This window comes from Scyliorhinus torazame, chromosome 15 (assembly GCF_047496885.1).
Source record: "Scyliorhinus torazame isolate Kashiwa2021f chromosome 15, sScyTor2.1, whole genome shotgun sequence".
Taxonomy (NCBI): domain Eukaryota; kingdom Metazoa; phylum Chordata; class Chondrichthyes; order Carcharhiniformes; family Scyliorhinidae; genus Scyliorhinus; species Scyliorhinus torazame.
In genome coordinates this window covers 207,611,904-207,631,920 of record NC_092721.1, presented here as the reverse complement: position 1 = coordinate 207,631,920, position 20,017 = coordinate 207,611,904, and the positions used below count along the sequence as shown (strand labels likewise).

Genomic DNA, 20,017 nt, shown 5'->3' with positions numbered 1-20,017 from the left:
GCTCACCATCTTCAAATGCATCGTGTAGCAATTCGTCAAGCCTCTTTTGTAAGCATCTTCTAAACTTGTGACATTAGAACAAGAGCAGCAGGTATCTAGGAATACCGCCACCTGGAGGTCCCCTCCAAGACACTCACTACCCTGACTTGGAAATATTTTGCCGTTGCTTCACTGTCACAAAGTCAATTTCCTGGAACTCCCTCCCTAACAGCACCATGGGTGTACCTATACCACATGGACTGCAGTAATTCAATAAGGAGTGATGAATGTGTATTATTATACACACACACACATATTATACATCTATTGCAGTAATATTTTTATAAATCCTGGTTTTAACATACAGGCAGGCGGTTTGTCGACAAAAGATGCAATTACGATGTCATAAAAGTGGGATAATCATCAACCATTTAATTGTTTACCTATACTGGGCTAATGGACTTTTGTTTATAGAAAGAAGTTCCCTGGGGTTTAGACAATTGAGGGGGGGGGGGTTTAGTCTTAGAATTGTCATAAGACAGCTAGTGGGATAGAGATGATGTAATTAATGAGGAGAGCCAGGTCTGTAGCAGGCAGTTTAGCTTTTAGTCTGCAAAAGACAGAAGGACTTGCAGGTTGTGCCTGGAAGAGGTCTCTCCTTTGCTGAAAGCAATTCTCTCGCCACAGAGAATAGCAAGTATCTATGTTTGCTAACTTTATTTACAAGCAGCCTTTGACCTGTAATGGGTTTTGCTTAATTGGAGATAGAGAGAGGCACATTGCTTGATTAGAGATATAGAAGGTATATGTTAGATGTTAAAATGTTTACTCTTAATTGTCAAGAGCTGTTTAACTGTTATTTATAAGCTAGTTTCTGTGATGTTAATGGAGTTTGTCCTTTATTAAGAATAACATTTGTTTGCATATAAAAGATCCCCGTTTGTCAGTGGAATCACTCCTGGGGGCAAAGTATCCTTTCCTCACGGTTTACAAAATTGTTGGGTTTCTAGTCGTTTCCTAACATACATTGGGTGTGGTCTGGTACCTTAACAGGAGGCTCAACATGACATTCCCAAGGGAATAAAGGGTGGACAACAAATGTTGGCCTAGCCAGCGACTCCCACATCCCATGAGAGAATAAAAACACACTGCATGCCCTGCATCTGTCCAAACGTTCATTTGCCAGGCACAATTTGCCTTGTAAAATGTTGTTGTGGGTCTTCGGGTATTAGTTCTATTCCACACTGTGTCGTTTAGATTCATTCTGTCTGCAGGAGTGAAGTGATTCAACTTCACTTCCAGAGCGAGAAGCAAATCCCTCTGAATGCAGCACATCGACAGCATTAGCCCGGATTACACGCGCGAATCCTACCTATTCCAGCACTTGACTTCCAAAATGACGACAACTGGGCAAAGATATAGCTAGTTGCTGTGTAGGAAAGTTTAATGATGGTTCACCATTCATAGAAGCTGTACAAAAGAATATACACTAAGAATCATGAGCTTACAGTTGTACAGGTGACAGCACCATAGACAAACCACCAGTCTAATCTTACGGCAATGTGTGAGGCTAGCATCCAGGACATTAATACTGCTCATTATCCACGGTCATTAAAATCATACCATCAGCAGCCTCCTGCTCAAACCCACCCACCATTTACAAACCCAGTCCCAGCAATTGGAAAGCTGCTCAAGAACAATGACTGGTGCTGCTCCACCCCAAAGCTCACATCAAGCATGAAGATAAAACGGTCTCCTAGTGATGACCCCATTAGTCCTGCATTTAAACCCAAGTTGTGACAAAGATTGACATGACATTGGATCCAACAACGGTGGAGGTCTGGTGAACAGAAAGGGCTCTCGGAATGGTCCTGTTGCTGAGTTGCCAGTGACTCCTAATTCCGGTATTAAAAAGGGCTAAAGAGCACTGGCAAGGCTTGGGGAACGTCCTTGGGTTTAAGAGCCGCACATCAGGCAATCTGCCCTGTTCTCCAGTGAGCACACCATGTCTGCCTTGTTCTTCTCCTTCTCGTCGGCAGTCACTGCTGCGTTGTCCTGCAGTTTCTCCTTGTTCAGAGTGAACTGGATAGGATTAGCTGCAGGCCTGGTCCTCAGATAATACATGCCAGTCTTCAGCCCCTGGTAAACAAAGCAGAGGGTCGTCAATGATGCACATTCAGATTTCCAGCAGTCACAATCTCAATCAAAGTCAAAAGTTTTGAGGCACTTCAATACTTAACAAAATTTGATACCAAGGTACATAAGGATTTATTAGACAGGAGACCAAAAATTTAATCAAAATTTGTTTTGATATTAAAGACCGAGCGCGCAGTGGAGAGTCTAGAATGTCTGCTTGAGGCAGAGAAAGCAATTGCTGCCAATGGTGGAACCTGGGACTCCTGGAAACAGCATGTAGGGACAGGCTGCGCACAATGTAGCTCCTTATTGGCATTTATTGCCCGGTGTCTGGGGTAATCCCTGCAGAAAAGCCCATCTATTTGAAGCTACAAGAGGCTGGGAATAATAGCCTGCGGACTGAAATTTGGCAACAGATTCAGAGGCTTCGCATTGCGCCTCTTGGGGAGGAAATGGCAGGGACTGTTCCTGTGACTGCGGCCGCTCCAATACGACGGCCAAGCTTGCCAACGTGTTGTTGACGGAATTTAGATCAGAAATTTGAGAGGCAGTGGAATGTCGGGGGGCCTCAAAGTCGATAAAGGTTGGCCCGGGGCCCCATTCGATTGAAATCGGAAAAGACTTCAGAGATGGTGAAGGAGCATGGCCAGGTGTTGGGGGCATGGAGGAGGCTGTGTCGAGGCACAGTGAGCCAATTGCCTCGCTGGAGGCGGAGACTGCCCTGGTAGCCAATGTGAATAAAGACGTGGAGGGCTAAAGTGGATGATCTTGAGAACTGCTCGAGGAGGCAGGACCTCAGTTGTGGGATTGCGAGAGGGTATGGGAAGCCGGACTCCCACTGCGTATTATTTTGCAGATGTTTGGGAAGATGCCGGGGAGGGTGGACTCGGGTCCCCGCCACAGGGCCCATCAGACTCTCCGGCAGAAGCCCCAACCGAGTGAACCACCACGGGGAGTCCTCATTCGGTTTCACAGATTTGGGGAGTGAACAAATGGGCCAAGAAACACCGGGACTGGAAATGGGGAGGTAACCTTGTCAGCATCTACCGAGACGTTGGGGCTGAATTGGCGAAAAAGCGGGCTGTCTTCAACAAGGTCAAGGCTTGAAAGATTATTATTTTGAAAAGCATTGACTTGGCTCGGGATTATTGTGCTCTGCAAGGTCTTTGCTTTGGCTGGGGAAGGGAGTTGGGCCATCTTGTATATATTTGTTGGCGGTACTTTGTTCTTGGATGGGATGGTCGGCAGAGGTGGGGGAGGGGAAAAGATGTCAAGCGTTGACCAATTTTCTTTTTCTTCACTCTAAAGATATAGAAGCAATTTAGGCAACATTTTAAGTTTAGATCCATGTCGTTGCTGGCCCCTATCTGTGACAATCACCTACTTGTGCCCACGGTTCAGTCATATGGGATGAGGGGTGGGCTTGAGAGATTTGGGGACAATTCGTGGAGAGATGATCTGCCAGTCTGGACGAAGGTCAGCAAAGCTTTGATGATCTGTGGGCAGCAGGATAGCACAAGTGGCTAGCACTGTGGCTTCACAGCGCCAGGGTCCCAGGTTCGATTCCCTGCTGGGTCACTGCCTGTGCGGAGTCTGCACGTCCTCCCCGTGTCTGCGTGGGTTTCCTCCGGGTGCTCCAGTTTCCTCCCACAGTCCAAAGACGTGCAGGTTAGGTGGATTGGCCATGATCAATTGCCCTTAGTAACCAAAAAGGTTAGATGGGGTTATTGGGTTACAGGGATAGGGTGGAAGTGAGGGTTTAAGTGGGCCAGTGCAGACCCGATGAGCCGAATGGCCTCCTTCTGCATTGTATGTTCCATGTGTATGTCTATGTCTGTAATAGATACCTCCAGATTTGTAATTTTGTGCAAAAGGCCTTTCCGTCATTTCCCTTCGCCCCGTCATCACTGCGGAGGGGGATTGTATATTAAGCAGAACCTGGCAGGGGGAGTATTTCAGGAATCTATGGGCAGATCCAGTCGGTGGAGTCGGACCCAGCGGATGGGGTGATGGGACACTGAGGAGGAACTGGGACCTATTTTGGATGAGGGAAGTGTGGAGTGAAGCTCTTCACAGGGTAAACTCCACGTACTCATCGCATGACTCAGCCTGATCCAGCTGAAGGTGGTGCATACGGCTCACTTAACTAAGACTAGGATGAGTGGGTTCTATTCGGGAGTTGAGGACAGTTGTGAGCGGTATTCTGGGGGGCTGGCTAATCTCACCCATGTTGTGCTTGTGTCCCAACCTGGTGAGCTTTTGGGCCTCCTTCTTTAACACCATGTCAGCGATTCCCAACGTCGATCTGGAGCCATGTGTTCTGGTGGCCATTTTTGGGGTGTTGGGACATGCTGGGGCTGCAGAGGGGGGGGTGGGGGTAAAGGATGTCCTCGCCTTTTCCTCGTTAATTGCCCCAAAGCAAGTTCTGCTGGGGTGGAGATCTCCTACTCCGCCCAGTGCCTCGGTCTGTTCGGGTGACCTCATGAAATTTTTTCATCGGGAGAAGGTCAAGTAATTCCTTCTTTAAAGAGTTAGTCACCACCAGCTGTGTGTGTGTGTGTGGTGGTTGGGGGGGGGGGGTTGTTTATTGGTAGGGAGGGATTTTTTTCATTTGGATGGGGTTTTGCTACAGTTTGTGTAAAACCCGTCTTTTGGGTTGTTAGTTTGTTGTAAATGGAAAATCTTTAATAAAAATCCTTTCTAAAAATAACAAATTAGCAACGTGCAAGTTGGCAGAATTGGATATCAGAGACTTGGATGCAGCATATTACTCCAGGACCCGATGAATCTTTGTATCCTCATTCATCATCGTTCCAAATTCACCCCTCCCCCTCCTCCTAAAGACAGCCAATCAGACAGGGGAAGGTGCTACAAACACCAACAGCCTCAGAGTCAGAGTGAGCTAAAACACTGAGTAACTTGTGGGGGAAGGGGTCAGATTGGAGGGTAGTAGGAATGGGACATTCACCCCAGAGGGGATCAGTTTTCCACATATCCATTCCTCTTGGGAGATGTTGGGAGTCATCTTTCAACCGCCAGCTCTGCGGAGAACTCATTCATTGTAACGCCATCTCCTGCAGATAACAATTTACAACCCGAGTCAAAAAGCTTTCCGAGGTCAATCTCTAACTATCTGGATCATCTTCTTACACCATCAATCCCTTCACTCCGAATCCGTCACTCGGCACGGGCAACGTATCGGATATTTACCTGCTTCCAGCCATAGAAATGCATGCTGGTCAGCTTCCCGTAATTGGGCTCAGCAACATGGATATTCAGCGACTGGCTCTGATCGATGTAAGCTCCACGGTCAGCCGCCATCTTAATCACAGTCTTCTGGGATATCTCCCAGACCGTCTTGTACAGTGACTTGATGTCATCGGGGATTCCCTCAATGCTCTGCCAAAAGAAACAACATTTGCAGCTCCAGTAGTGACGACATCGCACTAAACATTGCAGGCTGACAACTCAAAGCAAAGCACCATTCAGCCCTCGATAAATAGTGGCCCCCACCTTAACTCCTATCCCTCGGCCCCCTCTCCCTACTCTACACTTTTTCCAAGTACAGTCGCCACCGTGTACAGCAAGTGTGATGTCAAGGTGGCAGGAACACTATTTTCCCACCGTGCATGCTGTCTGGCATAACTAGGAAATTCACTGTCCATCTTTTTGTTACTCTCTCTCTGATAAAGCCATTGCTGAATGCATTCACACAGAGAACACATAGTGTATACATGTCCGTGTGTGTGTTGTATGTGGCAGCGACTTTTGGGAAAAGGTGGGAATTGGCCCAAAGAATTCTAAAAATTGGAGTCAGGTCACTTGGAGTCATGTTAAGAAATCACTTCACAGAAAAGGTAGTGGAAATCTAGAACTCAATCCCCAAGGCTGGGAACCAACAGTAAATGTCAAAACCGATAATTCGGTTTTTGAGTAACTGCTGAAAAAAGGCATGTTGTTGAAGCTTTCAGTCTTGCACTCATCAGGAAAACTCTTAAGAATACCAAATGCAAATACCTTGTACTTCATAACAGAGTGCTGATTGGTTGGCAAGTGGACGCGGAATGCTTGAAAGCAGGCCGAACTGACCCAGTGCACCCATATTGCGGGATTTCAAACAAACTTGGGTCGATTTTCACATGCAACATCAAGGTCTGGCAGCTTTGCAAGGCCATAAGACCGACCCTGACGTACATATCTGTAAACCCAAGGGCAGCGGAATAGTCATCCCTAACAATCATGACTGTACGCTAATCTTAAATGCCTGGCCCAGATTCGTATCCATTGGCAGCGACACAGCATGGCCAGACAGCCTTGCTTGAAAGCAAGCGTTTTAAAAAATGGGTAAGAGCAACAAGCTGTTGGGTGACACACATGATAGGATTCATCCTCGCGGCTTACTGTGTCCACTTGCGGATGGGTTGCTTTTTGTTTTATAAATTTAGAGTATCCAATTCTTCCCCTCCCCCCAATTAAGGGGCAATTTAGTGTGGACAATTCACCTACCCTGTACATCTTTTTGGGTTGTGGGGGCGAGACCCACGCAGGCACGGGGCTGGAATCGAACCCGGGTCCTCAGCATCGTGAGCCAGCAGTGTATGGGTTGCTTAAGACATACCAAGTGTAGTCTCACCATCTTACCTGTGACCGGTACTGCACAACATGAATTGGTCAAATGGTTGGGCGAGTTGCTATAACCAGTTTTCAGCAGGTTTCGCACATAGACAATGAAAGATTCCTTCACATTTGTGAAGACCACACAGAAATTGCATATCAATAGCAACGCGGCCATTGCTGGCCTATTGACCAATGTCCTGCTCAAGGAAGTCATAGATATTTGCACTGCAGCGTGGCGATCTAGACCCGCCCACCATTGCGTGAATCAGTATTTATTGAGCTTATGAACTCAGCACCTCGCACAGTTGAGTTCAGTATTAATGACAGCATGTATTCATAAATAGAGGGGGACGGCACGGCAGCGCAGTGGTTAGCACTGCTGCCTCATGGTGTCAAACATCCGGGTTCAATCCCAGCCCCGGGTCACTGTCCGTGTGGAGTTTGCACATTCTCCCCGTGTCTGTGTGGGTCTCACCCCTACAACCCAAAGATGTGCAGGTTAGGTCGATTAGCCACGCTAAATTGCCCCTTAATTGGAAACAAAGAATGTGGTACGCTAATTTTTTTTTAAAACTTAAAATTAAAACAAATTTGTGGTGGGGGGGGGGGTTCAAAGCCTGGATTAGCGTTGGACTGCAGTAGCCATGTTTTTAGATCTATCTTGTTTTGCTAGAACAGAAAGCTTTTAAGAGCCCGAGGTGAAATTGACCAGAGTGGAAAATCTGCGCTAACGCACTGTTGATTGACATGGGGAGTTGATGCGTGTTCAGCTTGGGGAGAGGATAGTCATTGCTGGGTGGAGCTACGGCATTCAGACATTTTGGGAAATCATTTTTGAGTCGAGTTCTGATCTGGCTTACACGGAGTCCACAAGTAAAGTCCTTTGTTCTCACAGTGGGATCGCTCAAAAAGATTGGTTTAAAGGAGACTTGTCTGAGGACACGGGAAAAGCTGAAACAGTTTAAGCAGCTTTTTGAAGACATCCAGCCAGAGTCTGCAGGGGTTCTAACAGGAGCCAAATCTATTCTGGAAAACCAGTATTACTCTGTGCCATTGGGATGCAGGATGGATTAAGAGCTGTATGTTTTTTCCCTTTCTTGTTGTTTAATTGGGAATAGAGATAGTAATTAATGGTATTGTGTTTACTGTATTTAGTAATATTGTTTCAGGGGTCATTGTAAGCTATTTTGGGTGTGAAGTTTAAGAATTTAATATTGTGTTAATAATAACCAAATCCCCATTTCTTTGTGCAATCACTCCTGAAGCAAAGTATTCTTTCCGCAGTTTTTAAACAAAATATTACGGTTTTGGTCCAGTATCCGAGCCACTGTTGGGGATCGTAATACTAGTGCTCTATGAATCGTAATACTAGTGCTCTATGAATCGTAATACTAGTGCTCTATGAATCGTAATACTAGTGCTCTATGAATCGTAATACTAGTGCTCTATGAATCGTAATACTAGTGCTCTATGAATCGTAATACTAGTGCTCTATGAATCGTAATACTAGTGCTCTATGAATCGTAATACTAGTGCTCTATGAATCGTAATACTAGTGCTCTATGAATCGTAATACTAGTGCTCTATGAATCGTAATACTAGTGCTCTATGAATCGTAATACTAGTGCTCTATGAATCGTAATACTAGTGCTCTATGAATCGTAATACTAGTGCTCTATGAATTTCAGTGGTGTGCGCTGCCAGTATGTCCCAGGACTGGCGATCAAGAGCATGTCCCTTTGCTTGTTGCCAACAGGCAAGGTACTGACTGAACCTAACCAGCCCTAAACATTCTGAACAAGCCCGAGCGTGCTCAGAAGTAAAATTTAGAATCATCAGTTGGGCTAGTGTGGCGTTTCTTTTTTTTTTTATAAATAATTTTTATGTGATGTGAGTGTCACTGGTTAGGCCAGCATTTATTGCCCATCGCTAGTTGCCCTTGAGAACGTGGTGAGCTGCCTTCTTGAACCGCTGCAGTCATGGGTGTAGGTACATCCACTGTGCTGTTAAGGACGATCCAGGGTTTTGACCCAGCGACAGTGAAGGAACGGCGATATATTTCCAAGTCAGGATGGTGAGTGACTTGAAGGGGAGTCTCCAGGTGGTGGGGTTCCCAGGTACCTGCTGCTCGTCTTTCTAGATGGTAGTGGGCGTGGGTTTGGAAGGTGTTGTCTAAGGAACCTTGGTGAGTTACTGCAGTGCATCTTGTAGATGGTACACACGGCTGCCACTGTGCGCCAGTGGTAGAGAGAAAGAACGTTTGTGGCAGGAGTGACAATTTACCAATTGTCCTGGGTGGTGTTGAGCTTCTCGAGTGTTGTTGGAGCTGCACTCATCCAGGCAAGTGGAGAGTATTCCATTGCACTCCTGATTTGTGCCTTGTAGGTGGTGGACAGTCTTTTTGGGGGGGGGGGGGGGGGGGGGGGAAGAAGAGGAGGAGGAAGGAAGGAAGGAAGGGTGTCAGATGGTGAGTTACTCGCTACAGGAGTCCTAGCCTTTGACCTGCCCTGGTAGCCACATCCAGTTCAGTTTTTGATCAACGGTAACCCCCAGGATTGTGGGGGATTCAGCGATGGTAAAGGCAACAAATGCAATGGGCAATGGTTGATTCTCTTTTATTGGAGAGGTCATTGCCTGGCACTTGTGTGGCGTGAATGTAACTTGCCACTTGTCAGTCTAAGCCTGGATATTGTCCAGGTCTTGCTGCATTTGGACAGGGACTGCTTCAATATCTGAGGAGTTGTGAATGGTGCTGAACATTGTGCAGTCACCCGCAAACATCCCCACGTCTGTCCTAATGATGTAAGGAAGATCGTTGATGAAGCAGCTGAAGATGGTTGGGCCGAGGACACTACCCTGAGGAACTCCTGCAGTGATGTCCCAGGACTGAGATGACGGACCTCCAACAACCACAACCACTTTCCTTTGTGCCAGGTGTGACTGTCACAGTGGCAGTACCACTCTTATTTTTGGAGGGTCATGCCTATTTTGTACATTTTTACTACGTTATTTTACTAAAGTCCACTCTCCCCCAATCCAAAACCATTTTGTAACTTATATATTTCTTTGTCCATGATGAGCTTAAATTGCACATGTTGATGATATTTATTGGACTCAATTGCCACCATCTGTTGTGGTGGGATTCATACCCAGGTTGTCAGTTACCCTGGTTTCCTCGATCACCATTCCAGTGACAATACCACTAACTACCGCATGCAACTGGATCCTCGACTTTCTGACCCACAGGCCACAATCAGTAAGAATAAACAACAACTTCCTCCTCCACAATGGACCAGTGGCGCAATAGATAACACATCTTACAACGAATCAGGAGATTCCAGGTTCGACTCCTGGCTGGCTTGGAGTTTACCATTTCAGGGCTGGTTTAGCACAGGGCTAAATCGCTGGCGTTGAAAGCAGACCAAGGCAGGCCAGCAGCACGGTTCAATTCCCGTACCAGCCTCCCCGAACAGGCGCCGGAATGTGGCGACTAGGGGCTTTTCACAGTAACTTCATTTGAAGCCCACTTGTGATAATAAGCGATTTTAATTTCATTTTGCAATAGTCCTCAATACCAGGGCCCCGCAAGGCTGCGTACTTAGCCCCCTACTCTACTCCCTGTACACATGACGGTGTGGCAAAATTTGGTTCCAACTCCACCTTCAAGTTTGCTGACGATACGACCATAGTGGGCCGGATCTCGAATAAAGAACAAAGAAAAGTACAGCACAGGAACAGGCCCTTCGGCCCTCCAAGCCTGTGCCGACCATGCTGCCCGTCTAAACTACCTAGGTCCTCGGTCCATATCCCTCTATTCCCATCCTATTCATGTATTTGTCAAGATGCCCCTTAAATGTCACGGTCGTCCCTGCTTCCACCACCTCCTCCTGCAGCGGGTTCCAGGCACCCACTACCCTCTGTAGAAGAAACTTGCCTCGTACATCTACTCTAAACCTTGCGCCTCGCACCTTAAACCTATGCCTAGTAATTGACCCCTCTACCCTGGGAAAAAAGCCTCCGACTATCCACTCTGTCCCTCATAGTCAGAATACGGGAGGGAGATAGAGAACCTAGTGGAGTGGTGCAGCGACAACAATCTCTCCCTCAATGCCAGCAAAACTAAGCAGCTGGTCATTGACTTCAGAAAGCAAAGTACTGTACACACCCCTGTCAGCATCAACGGGGCCGAGGTGGAGATGGTTAGCAGTCTCAAATTCCTAGGGGTACTCATCTCCAAAAATCTGCCTTGGTCCACCCACGTCGACACTACGACTAAGAAAGCACAACAGCGCCTATACTTCCTCAGGAAACAAAGGAAATTCGGCATGTCCACATTAACCCTTACCAACTTTTACAGATGCACCACAGAAAGCATCCTATCGGGCTGCATCACAGCCTGGTATGGCAACTGCTCGGCCCAGGACCGCAAGAAACTTCAGAGAGTCATGAACACAGCCCAGTCCATCACACGAACCTGCCTCCCATCCATTGACTCCATCTACACCTCCCGCTGCCTGGGGAAAGCGAGCAGCATAATCAAAGACCCCTCCCACCCAGCTTACTCACTCCTCCAACTTCTTCCATCGGGCAGGAGATACAGAAGTCTGAGAACACGCACAAACAGACTCAAAAACAGCTTCTTCCCCGCTATTACCAGACTCCTATACGACCCCCTTATAGACTGACCTGATTAACACTATACCCTGTATGCTTCATCCGATGCCAGGGCTTATGTAGTTACATTGTATATCTCGTGTTGCCCTATTAGGTATTTTCTTTTATTTTCATGTACCTAATGATCTGTTGAGCTGCTCGCAGGAAAATACTTTTCACTGTACCTCGGTACACGTGACAATAAACAAAATCCAATCCAATCCAAGTTACATATTTTAATACACAGGAATCGGTTCTTTGCAAACAGAAAGAACATATGCGCACATTGCCCTGAGGGGTGAGAGTTCAAACAGGTGCAAATAAGTGTGTGGTGGTGGCGGTACGTGGAGACCCAAAGGATCCCCCCCAAAAAGTCCCACAGAGAAGAAAAATGGGGGCCTGGATATCCCAAACGTACAGTACTACCACACTGGGCAGCCACGGTGGAGAGAGAGAGTGAGGGGGTGGGTGAAGGAACCAGACATGGAATGGGTGCGGATGGAGGAGAGCTCCTGTACAGGGCCGGCCCTCCATCTGAAGTGAACAAGTTGAGCAGCAAGGTGCAGTGTGTATCCTACCTGGATTGATCCGTTCTGAGAAATTATCTGGTTCTTCATTTCCTCACTCCACAGTCCTTGTTCAGTCAGGTCTTTCAGTAGATGCGGGTTAGCGATCTGTGAGAATGGCAAACAGCATTATAAGCCCATTGTCCCAGTCTCTTTCCACATTACATTTCCCACAGTATTTAGTACTTGCGGCCCATCTCGAGGCGGGTGACTGACCTGGAACTCCCCAGAGAGCACACGGCGTGTGTAGATGTTGCTGGTGTACGGTTCAATTGATTCGTTGTTACCCAGGATCTGAGCTGTAGAGGCAGTCGGCATTGGCGCCATAAGGAGGCTGTTCCTAATACCATGTCTAAGTGGAGAGAGAAAAGTGTGTATAAAGGAGCAGGGAACCTCATATCAATAACTCAAGAACAAGTAAAATTTAATACAAAGCAAGAAAGGGCATAACCCAAATAATTTGAGATGTGTCTCATTATAGATCACAGAATCAGGGATTACAACTGACGCCATTCAGCCCATCATGTCTGTGTCACTAACCCCTTTCCACTGCTCTTTCTCCATAACCCGATACTTTCCCTCTCATCTCTGGTGCAAAGAATTTGCAGTTCAATGAGTTCAAATGGCCTGAGCTTGAGACCAACTCTCTCGCCTTCTAAACCAGATAGCTGCAGACCCACTGGCTTTGTATTAACGGCTGATTGATCGCTAGACGTCACATTAGGGGAGCATTAATCATGGGTAAATAGAAAGTTGCGGTGGCTTTGTATAGGGCAGGTCACGGTTGACTAGGATTACGGAAATTTCTAGGGAATTTGTAAACGCATATCTAATGGACACATCTTTTTTTTAAAAAAAGTATTGCAGAGCTACGAGAAGTGAATGGATATACACTCACTAGAAATATTCACAAAGGGATAGGGGCAGATACACAGACAGAGGAAGGGGCTCGGGGAACGCAGAAGTGAAACATGTTTCTAATTAAATGATTCTATAAGGGGTTGGGAAAGGGCAGCACAGTGGCGCAGTGGTTAGCCCTGCAGCCTCACGGTGCCGAGGTCCCAGGTTCGATCCCGGCTCTGGGTCACTGTCCGTGTGGAGTTTGCACATTCTCCCAGTGTTTGCGTGGGTTTCACCCCCACAACCTAAAGATGTGCAGGCTAGGTGGATTGACCACGCTAAATTGTCTCTTAATTGAAAAAAAAAGTAATTGGGTAACTAAATTTAAGAGAAAAAAAAAAAAGGGTTAGGGTTTGGGATAAATACCAAAATATCAGCAATAACCTCCAAATTTGGGCCAGGCATAGCCGGGGGGGGGGGGGGGGGAAAGAGAAGAGAGAGAGAGAAAATAGAGAGAGAGAGAGAGAGAGAGAGAGAAAACAGAGGGAGAAAGAAAGAAAGAGAAAAGAGGGAGAATGAATATCGAAGTCTAATTGGACTAATGAATAGATCGCCAAAGATATTAGGTATACACTGATATTAAAATAGAGGAGAAAGAGCAACAAAATATCCCCCAGCCCCACCTATTCCCCCAACCCACCTTCACCCCGATATCCCTCAGCTCCCTACACCCGTCCAAAATTATTTTTGGAAACCTACTTTGCAATTTTCACCTTCAGCTCCTTCCAGTCCCAGAGGTCAGTGGGCGTGACGTTCCACATGTCGTACTGAAGGATCTGAAAGCGGAGTCGTCAGAATGGGTTATTTTGTGGTTAGTACAGAACAACGCATCAATCTGGAAAACGCTGGCACATGCTCATTATTGCGGAGCACCCTGTGCACTCAGTTTACTACCACATGGGGCATTGCAGTGTCAGGTAGAGAAGTGTAGAGGGCACTTTATTCTGTATCTAACCCATGCTGCACTCTCACATGGTTTCAAACAAGCTGCCCTGCAGCACTTCCAATTTGTGAGCAAGTATTGGCAAACATATCAATCACACAGCATACAAATCAGTCAGACCTCACACAGGACGAACCATTGGATTATTATCCATACCATGATATAATCCCATGCACCTTGGCTTAGATTAGTCAATTGGATACAGTAGTGCAGTGGTTATATGGCTGAATTAGTAATCCACAGGCCTGAACTAATGATCCAGAGGACACAGAGAATTTCAAAATCTTATTCTAAAATCAGGAAATAAAGAACGAGGAGCAGTAGAAGTGATTTCTTTGCGATGTAACAAGCCAAGCGGATAATGGGGATGCTGTAGATGTAGTATATCTGGACTTCCAGAAGGTGTTTGATAATGTGTCGCACTAAAGGTTACTACACAAGGTAAGATCACATGGGTTTAGGGGTAATTTCTTAGCTTGGACACAGGACTGGCTAATCGACAGAAGGCAGAGTGGGGATAAATGGTTTTTTTTCTGGTTGGCAAGATGTAACTAGTGGGGTACCACAGAGTTCGGTCCTGGGGCTCCAGCTATTTACAATCTGTATTAATGACTTGGATACAGGGATAGAAGGTTCGCCTGCCAAATTTGCAGATGACACTAAAATAGGTGGGATAGTAAGTTGCAATGAGGAAATAAGAAATCTACAAACAGATACAGATCAATTAGGAGAGTGGACCAACATTTTGCAGGTGGGGTTTAACTGGGATTCATGCAAGGTTATCCATTTTGGTCAGAAAAATAAGAACGGTAACTGATTATCGAAATGGAGGGAAACGTCCCGGTGTTTTGGTGCAGAGGGATCGGTGTGCCTTGTGTATGAATCACAGAAAACTAGCATGCAGGTAACAAACAGATAATATGGAAGGTAAATGGAATTTATGGATAATGGGACAGATTATAAAAGTTAGGGAAGAGGGTCAGCACGGTGGCACAGTGGTAGCACTGCTGCCTCCCGGCACCGAGGATCCGGGTTCGATCCCGGCTCTGGGTCACTGTCCGTGTGGAGTTTGCACATTCTCCCCGTGTCTGCGTGGGTCTCATCCCCACAACCCAAAAGATGTGCAGGGTAGGTGGATTGGTACTCTAAATTTATTTATTTTTTTAAAGAAAAGTAGGGAAGTGTTGCTGCAACAGTACAAAGCATTGGTGAGACCACACCTGGAATATTGTGAACAGTTTTGATCCCGTTACTTAAGGGATACAATAGAATCATAGAATCCATACAGTGCAGAAGGCCATTCGGCCCATCGAGTCTGACCTCTGAAAGAGCGGCTATATAGGCCCACACCCCGCCCTATCCCCGTAACCCACCTCCTAACCTTTGGACACGTAGGGGCAATTCAACATGGCAAATCCACCTAACCAGTACATCTTTGGACTGTGGGAAGAAACTGGAGCACCCGGAGGAAACCCGCGCAGACACGGGGAGGATGCGCAAACTCCACACAGACAAGCAGTCATCCAAGGCTCGAATTGAGCCCAGGTCCCCAGCGCTGTGAGGGAGCAATGCTAACTGCTGTGACACCACGCCGTCCGATATTGGTGCATCGGAGGCAGCTCAGAGGAGGCTTGCTAGATTGATTCCCGAGATGACGGGTTAGTCTTATGAAGAGATTGAGCAGGGTAGGCCTATGCTCTATAGATTCAGAAGTGTTTTTCAAACTCCTTCCTTCCAGGCTGTTAACCAGAGGCCCGGAGGCTCTGTACAGGGCTGACACGAGCACTGCTGTCCTGCGTGGACTCCTGAGCAGCTCTCTCCAGCAAATTCAGATGGGAGATCCTGACCAGTAGGTACACTACCTATTTTCTGTCTCCGGCCATCTCTTCCTTGCAACAAACAATCCATCTTCACAGCCCTCTTGCCTTGCAGCTGCAAAATGGAAGAAGCTCTGCAAGATTTGGTGCCAAAATCACGTACATGGAGGGCGCTTGACATCACTTGTATATGCAGAGTGCATGACTTGCTCATGCAAGACTCCACACAGTCTCATTTGGTTCTCATTTTAAAGCCGGAACAGCCACCATTCTCAACTTAAATTCCTGTGGTGGCTGCTGGGCGCTTTTCCCACGATTGGGAACGCTGCATCCTCCCTGCTACCCACCCATGTCCCATCCACAGGCTGTGGCAAGCACTTTGGTTCAGAAGAATGGGAGATCTAATTATGGTATACAAGATGACAAGAGACGGTGAGGATGTTTCCTCTCGTGGGGCAATCTAGACCGAGTGGCCATAGTTTTAGGATAAGGGGTATCATATTCAAAACAGAGACGAGGAGAAATTACTTCTCAAAAGGTCAGGAATCTGGGGCAGCACGGTGGCGCAGTGGTTAGCACTGCTGCCTCACGGCACCGAGGGCCCGGGCTGCGTGGAGTTTGCACATTCTCCCCGAGTCTGCGCGGGTCTCACCCCCACAAAGATGTGCAGGTTCGGTGGATTGACCATGCTAAATTGGCCCTTAGGGCCATAAATCTGTAGAATTCCCCACCGCAAGAGTGCAATGGATGCCGGGTCACTGAGTAATAAAATGGAAGCCAGACATTGAGTAAATTTGAGGAGATAGTTGAGGCCGAGATGAGACCAGCCATAATCGTACTGAATGGCGGAGCAGGCTTGAGGGCTGAATTGACCACTCCTGCTCCTCGTTCTTATGGAAAGTGCATCCAAAAAGACCCTCAATTGTTAAGGAGGCAGCCCACCACCACGTTTCAGAGCAACTAGCGGCGGACAATAAATTCCAGTCTCGCCTTCGATGCCCAAGCGTAAACAAAACACACAAGTGACAGGAATCTGGATGGTTATAAAATAGAAGCCAGATAAGTAACAGGAACTGGAGGAGCACCAAGGTTATACCAGGAACATATTGTGCTAAAGGCAATAGCCCCGCAACAACCCCTGGCAGTGTAAAGGGTTAATGAAATGTAGCTAGATCACCCACATCGATGATGTAAGCTCACATGATCACAGATCTACTGGAGGGGTGATTCTATGCGAAGCCCCAGGCTCAGCCTTGGCCTGTGTTTAGCTAGGAGAATGTTTAATCAAAGGTAAAGTTTACCAAGTGTCGAGTCCCACAATCGATATTTATACTAACCAAGGACATAAGAAAGCCAAGGCTCACGACTACGATAACAAATCACTCACCCCCTTGCTGACAGGGCAGCCCTGGTAACTGTCATAAGGGCCCAGTTCCTTGGCCAGGTCACAGCTCGCATCCAGAGCTGCATAGTAAATGGTCTCAAAGATCTGGATGTTGAGTTTTTGTGCTTCTTCGCTTTCAAACGGGTAGCGCATCAGGATGAAGGTGTCTGCCAGTCCCTGAACTCCAATTCCGATCGGCCGATGTTTCTTGTTAGAATATTCCGCCTTAAAACAAGCCGTGCAATGCAAGGTTAAACACTCATCTCAAACCATCTGATTTCTACTGTTCCATCAGCGATATTCCAGACTCCAGCCACAGCCCCGCTGCTCACATTGGCTGGAAGAGCCGGTTCCTGTGCTCGTCAAACCCAAAGCCGCCCAATTCTGTTCAGAAATCAACTTCAGAAACAGCAGAAAGTTTATGCACAGGAGGAGGTCAATCAGTCCAGTGTATCTGAACCATCCACAAATGAGCTATCCACCTTAATCCCACTTCCCGCTTTGTAACCCAATTCTTGCAGAGTTCCTGACGCCATTACATCAAACCGTTGCCCCCTATGTGACCACCTGCCCAAGGTGTACACACCCTTTGGCCCTCACCCCTAATTGTAGAGCAGGATTCGCCATACTGCTAACTCCTAATTTACCTCTGGAATTGGATAGTAGTTCACTTCAATGATTTTATTCAGGTTTCGAACAACCACCCGTGTGACGTCAGCCAGCTTTTTGAAGTCGTAGGTACGATCTGCAGTGACGTACATATTCAACGCCACGGAAGCCAAGTTACAAACTGCAACCTGCCAACAAAAAGCAAACCAGATGAATGGCCTCGTGTATCCTACAACAATGTATATTAAACACTTAACACATCCCCAGCAATGATGAACTCCGCAAACAGCTTCACCAGTGACCATGCGAGTAATGGCACCGGGTTTGTGTGGTTCGGATAAACACAAAGCACGAGCCCAACACGTGGTGCCACTGAATTAACGTTAGCCACGTTCACTGAACACAGTCTTTGCTGTGTCACACCCGAGCCTCGGAGGCAAGGAAAAGGAACAATCAGTGTCCATTAAAACGAGGTTTGCACCAATAGTCAACCAGAAATTAGAAAATTACTTTGACGTAAACAATTAGCAAAAACTGATTCCCTGTCAAATGAGTTATGTCACATTCGTCACAATATCAGAGAACATATGGGCAGCTTCTAAAACTGTTGTAATGCTTTTAACTGAACATATTGTGCTACAGCCAATGAGCTATAGTGGTAACAAGATGAAAAACGGGATTAAATACCGCATAACAGATTGATCCAGAAGGTGAGATCGCAGGGGGTTGGGGGTTGAATATTAGATTGGATTGAGGATTGGCTGACTGACAGAAAGCAGAGGGTCGGGATAAATGGATCCTTCTCTGGCCGGTGAACTGTAACTAGCGGGTGCCGCAGGGGTCAGTCCTCGGACCTCAGCTGTTTACAATCGATAGAAATGATCTGCAAGCAGGGACAGAGCGTAACATAGCACTTTTTTCAGATGATACTAAAATAGGTGGGAAAGCAGACAGCATAGTAGCACAAGTGGTTAGCACTGTGGCTTCACAGCGCCAGGGTCCCAAGTTCGATTACCCGCTGGGTCACTGTCTGTGCGGAGTCTGCACGTTCTCCCCGTGTCTGCGTGGGTTTCCTCCGGGTGCTCCAGTTTCCTCCCACAAGTCCAAAGACATGCTGGTTAGGTGGATTGGCCATGCTAAATTGCTCTTAGAGTGACCAAAAAGGTTAGGAGGGGTTATTGGGTTACGGGGATAGGGTGGAAGTGAGGGATTAAGTGGGTCGGTGCAGACTCGATGGGCCGAATGGCCTCCTTCTGCACTGTATGTTCTATGAAGATGAGATAAAGATTTTACAGATGGATATAGATTGGGCATAGAATCACAATAGAATCCTAGAATTTACAGTGCAGGAGGCCATTCGGCCCATCGAGTCTGCACCTGCCCTTGGAAAGAGCACCCTACCTAAACCCACACCTCCACCTCACTGTCCGTGTGGAGTTTGCACATTCTCCCCATGTTTGCGTGGGTTTCGCCCCCACAACCCAAAGATGTGCAGGCTAGGTGGATTGGCCATGCTAAATCACCCCTTAATTGGAAAAAAAAATAATTGTGTACTCTAAATTTATATATAAAAAGATACGAAAAGGAATTGATAAGTAAACATGGACCAAATGCTCCCTCTCGTAGGGCAATCTAGAACGAGCGATACAGGTTGAGAGGCAGTAGGATTAGAACTGAGATGAGGAGGAACTACTTCTCGCAGAGGGTGGGGAATCTGTGGAACTCGCTGCCCCATAGTGTGGTGGAGTCCGAATCATTAAATGGTTCAAGCAGGAGATGGATATATTTCTGATAGGAAAAGGGGTTAATGGGGAACAGGTAGGGGGTTGGATTTGAGGCCAGGAAGCGATCAGCCAATGGCGGAGCAGGCTCGAAGGGCTGAACTGCTCCTAATTCCTATGAAAAGGGGGATGAAAAAAATGAATCAATAAATGAAAATAAACGGAAGTAAAACTGGGGTGGCGGTGAAGGAGAGTTCTCAGTCAGAACTCAATGCTGAGTCCGGACGGCTGTAACGTGCCTAATCGGAAGAGGGCGTGCAGGTACCTCCAATTTAAGCTGGGCTTCACTGGAACATTGAAGCAGGACGGACACACGGAGGATGGTGTTGAAATGGCAAGCAACAAGGCGTTCTGCCGAGCAATCACCCAGTCTGCGTTGACTCTCCAATGTAGAGTAGACCACATTGGGAGCAGCAAATTCAATTGACCCGAGTGATGGAGGTGCACGTGAAGCACTGCTTCACCTCAAGTGTTTAGGCTCTTGGATGGGGAGCAGGGAGGAGATAGAGGCAGAGGAGACAGAAGCAGGTGCTGTACCTTCTGCGATTGCATGGCAAGGTGCTGTGGGTAGGGGTGAGGGGGTGATTTCATAGAATCCCTTCAGTGCGGAAGGAGGCCATTCAGCCCAGCGA

The 20,017-nt window shown here is 47.1% G+C and overlaps 1 protein-coding gene across 3 annotated transcripts in view; it reads right to left on the bottom strand.

Annotated features, from left to right (window-relative positions):
• Positions 1–1,398: 1,398 nt before the first annotated feature.
• rrm1 (ribonucleotide reductase M1 polypeptide) overlaps positions 1,399–20,017 on the bottom strand; it is a 66,466-nt gene continuing 47,847 nt past the window's right edge. For all 3 annotated transcript variants that reach the window (XM_072477528.1, XM_072477529.1, XM_072477530.1), the window contains 7 exons: positions 17,643–17,792; positions 16,999–17,220; positions 13,551–13,627; positions 12,168–12,303; positions 11,964–12,059; positions 5,326–5,514; positions 1,399–2,118 (listed from right to left, as the gene is read on the bottom strand). In XM_072477528.1, coding sequence (XP_072333629.1) covers positions 1,936–2,118; positions 5,326–5,514; positions 11,964–12,059; positions 12,168–12,303; positions 13,551–13,627; positions 16,999–17,220; positions 17,643–17,792 — 1,053 coding nt within the window. In that variant the 3' untranslated portion in view covers positions 1,399–1,935. The remainder of the gene's footprint in view (positions 2,119–5,325; positions 5,515–11,963; positions 12,060–12,167; positions 12,304–13,550; positions 13,628–16,998; positions 17,221–17,642; positions 17,793–20,017) is intronic.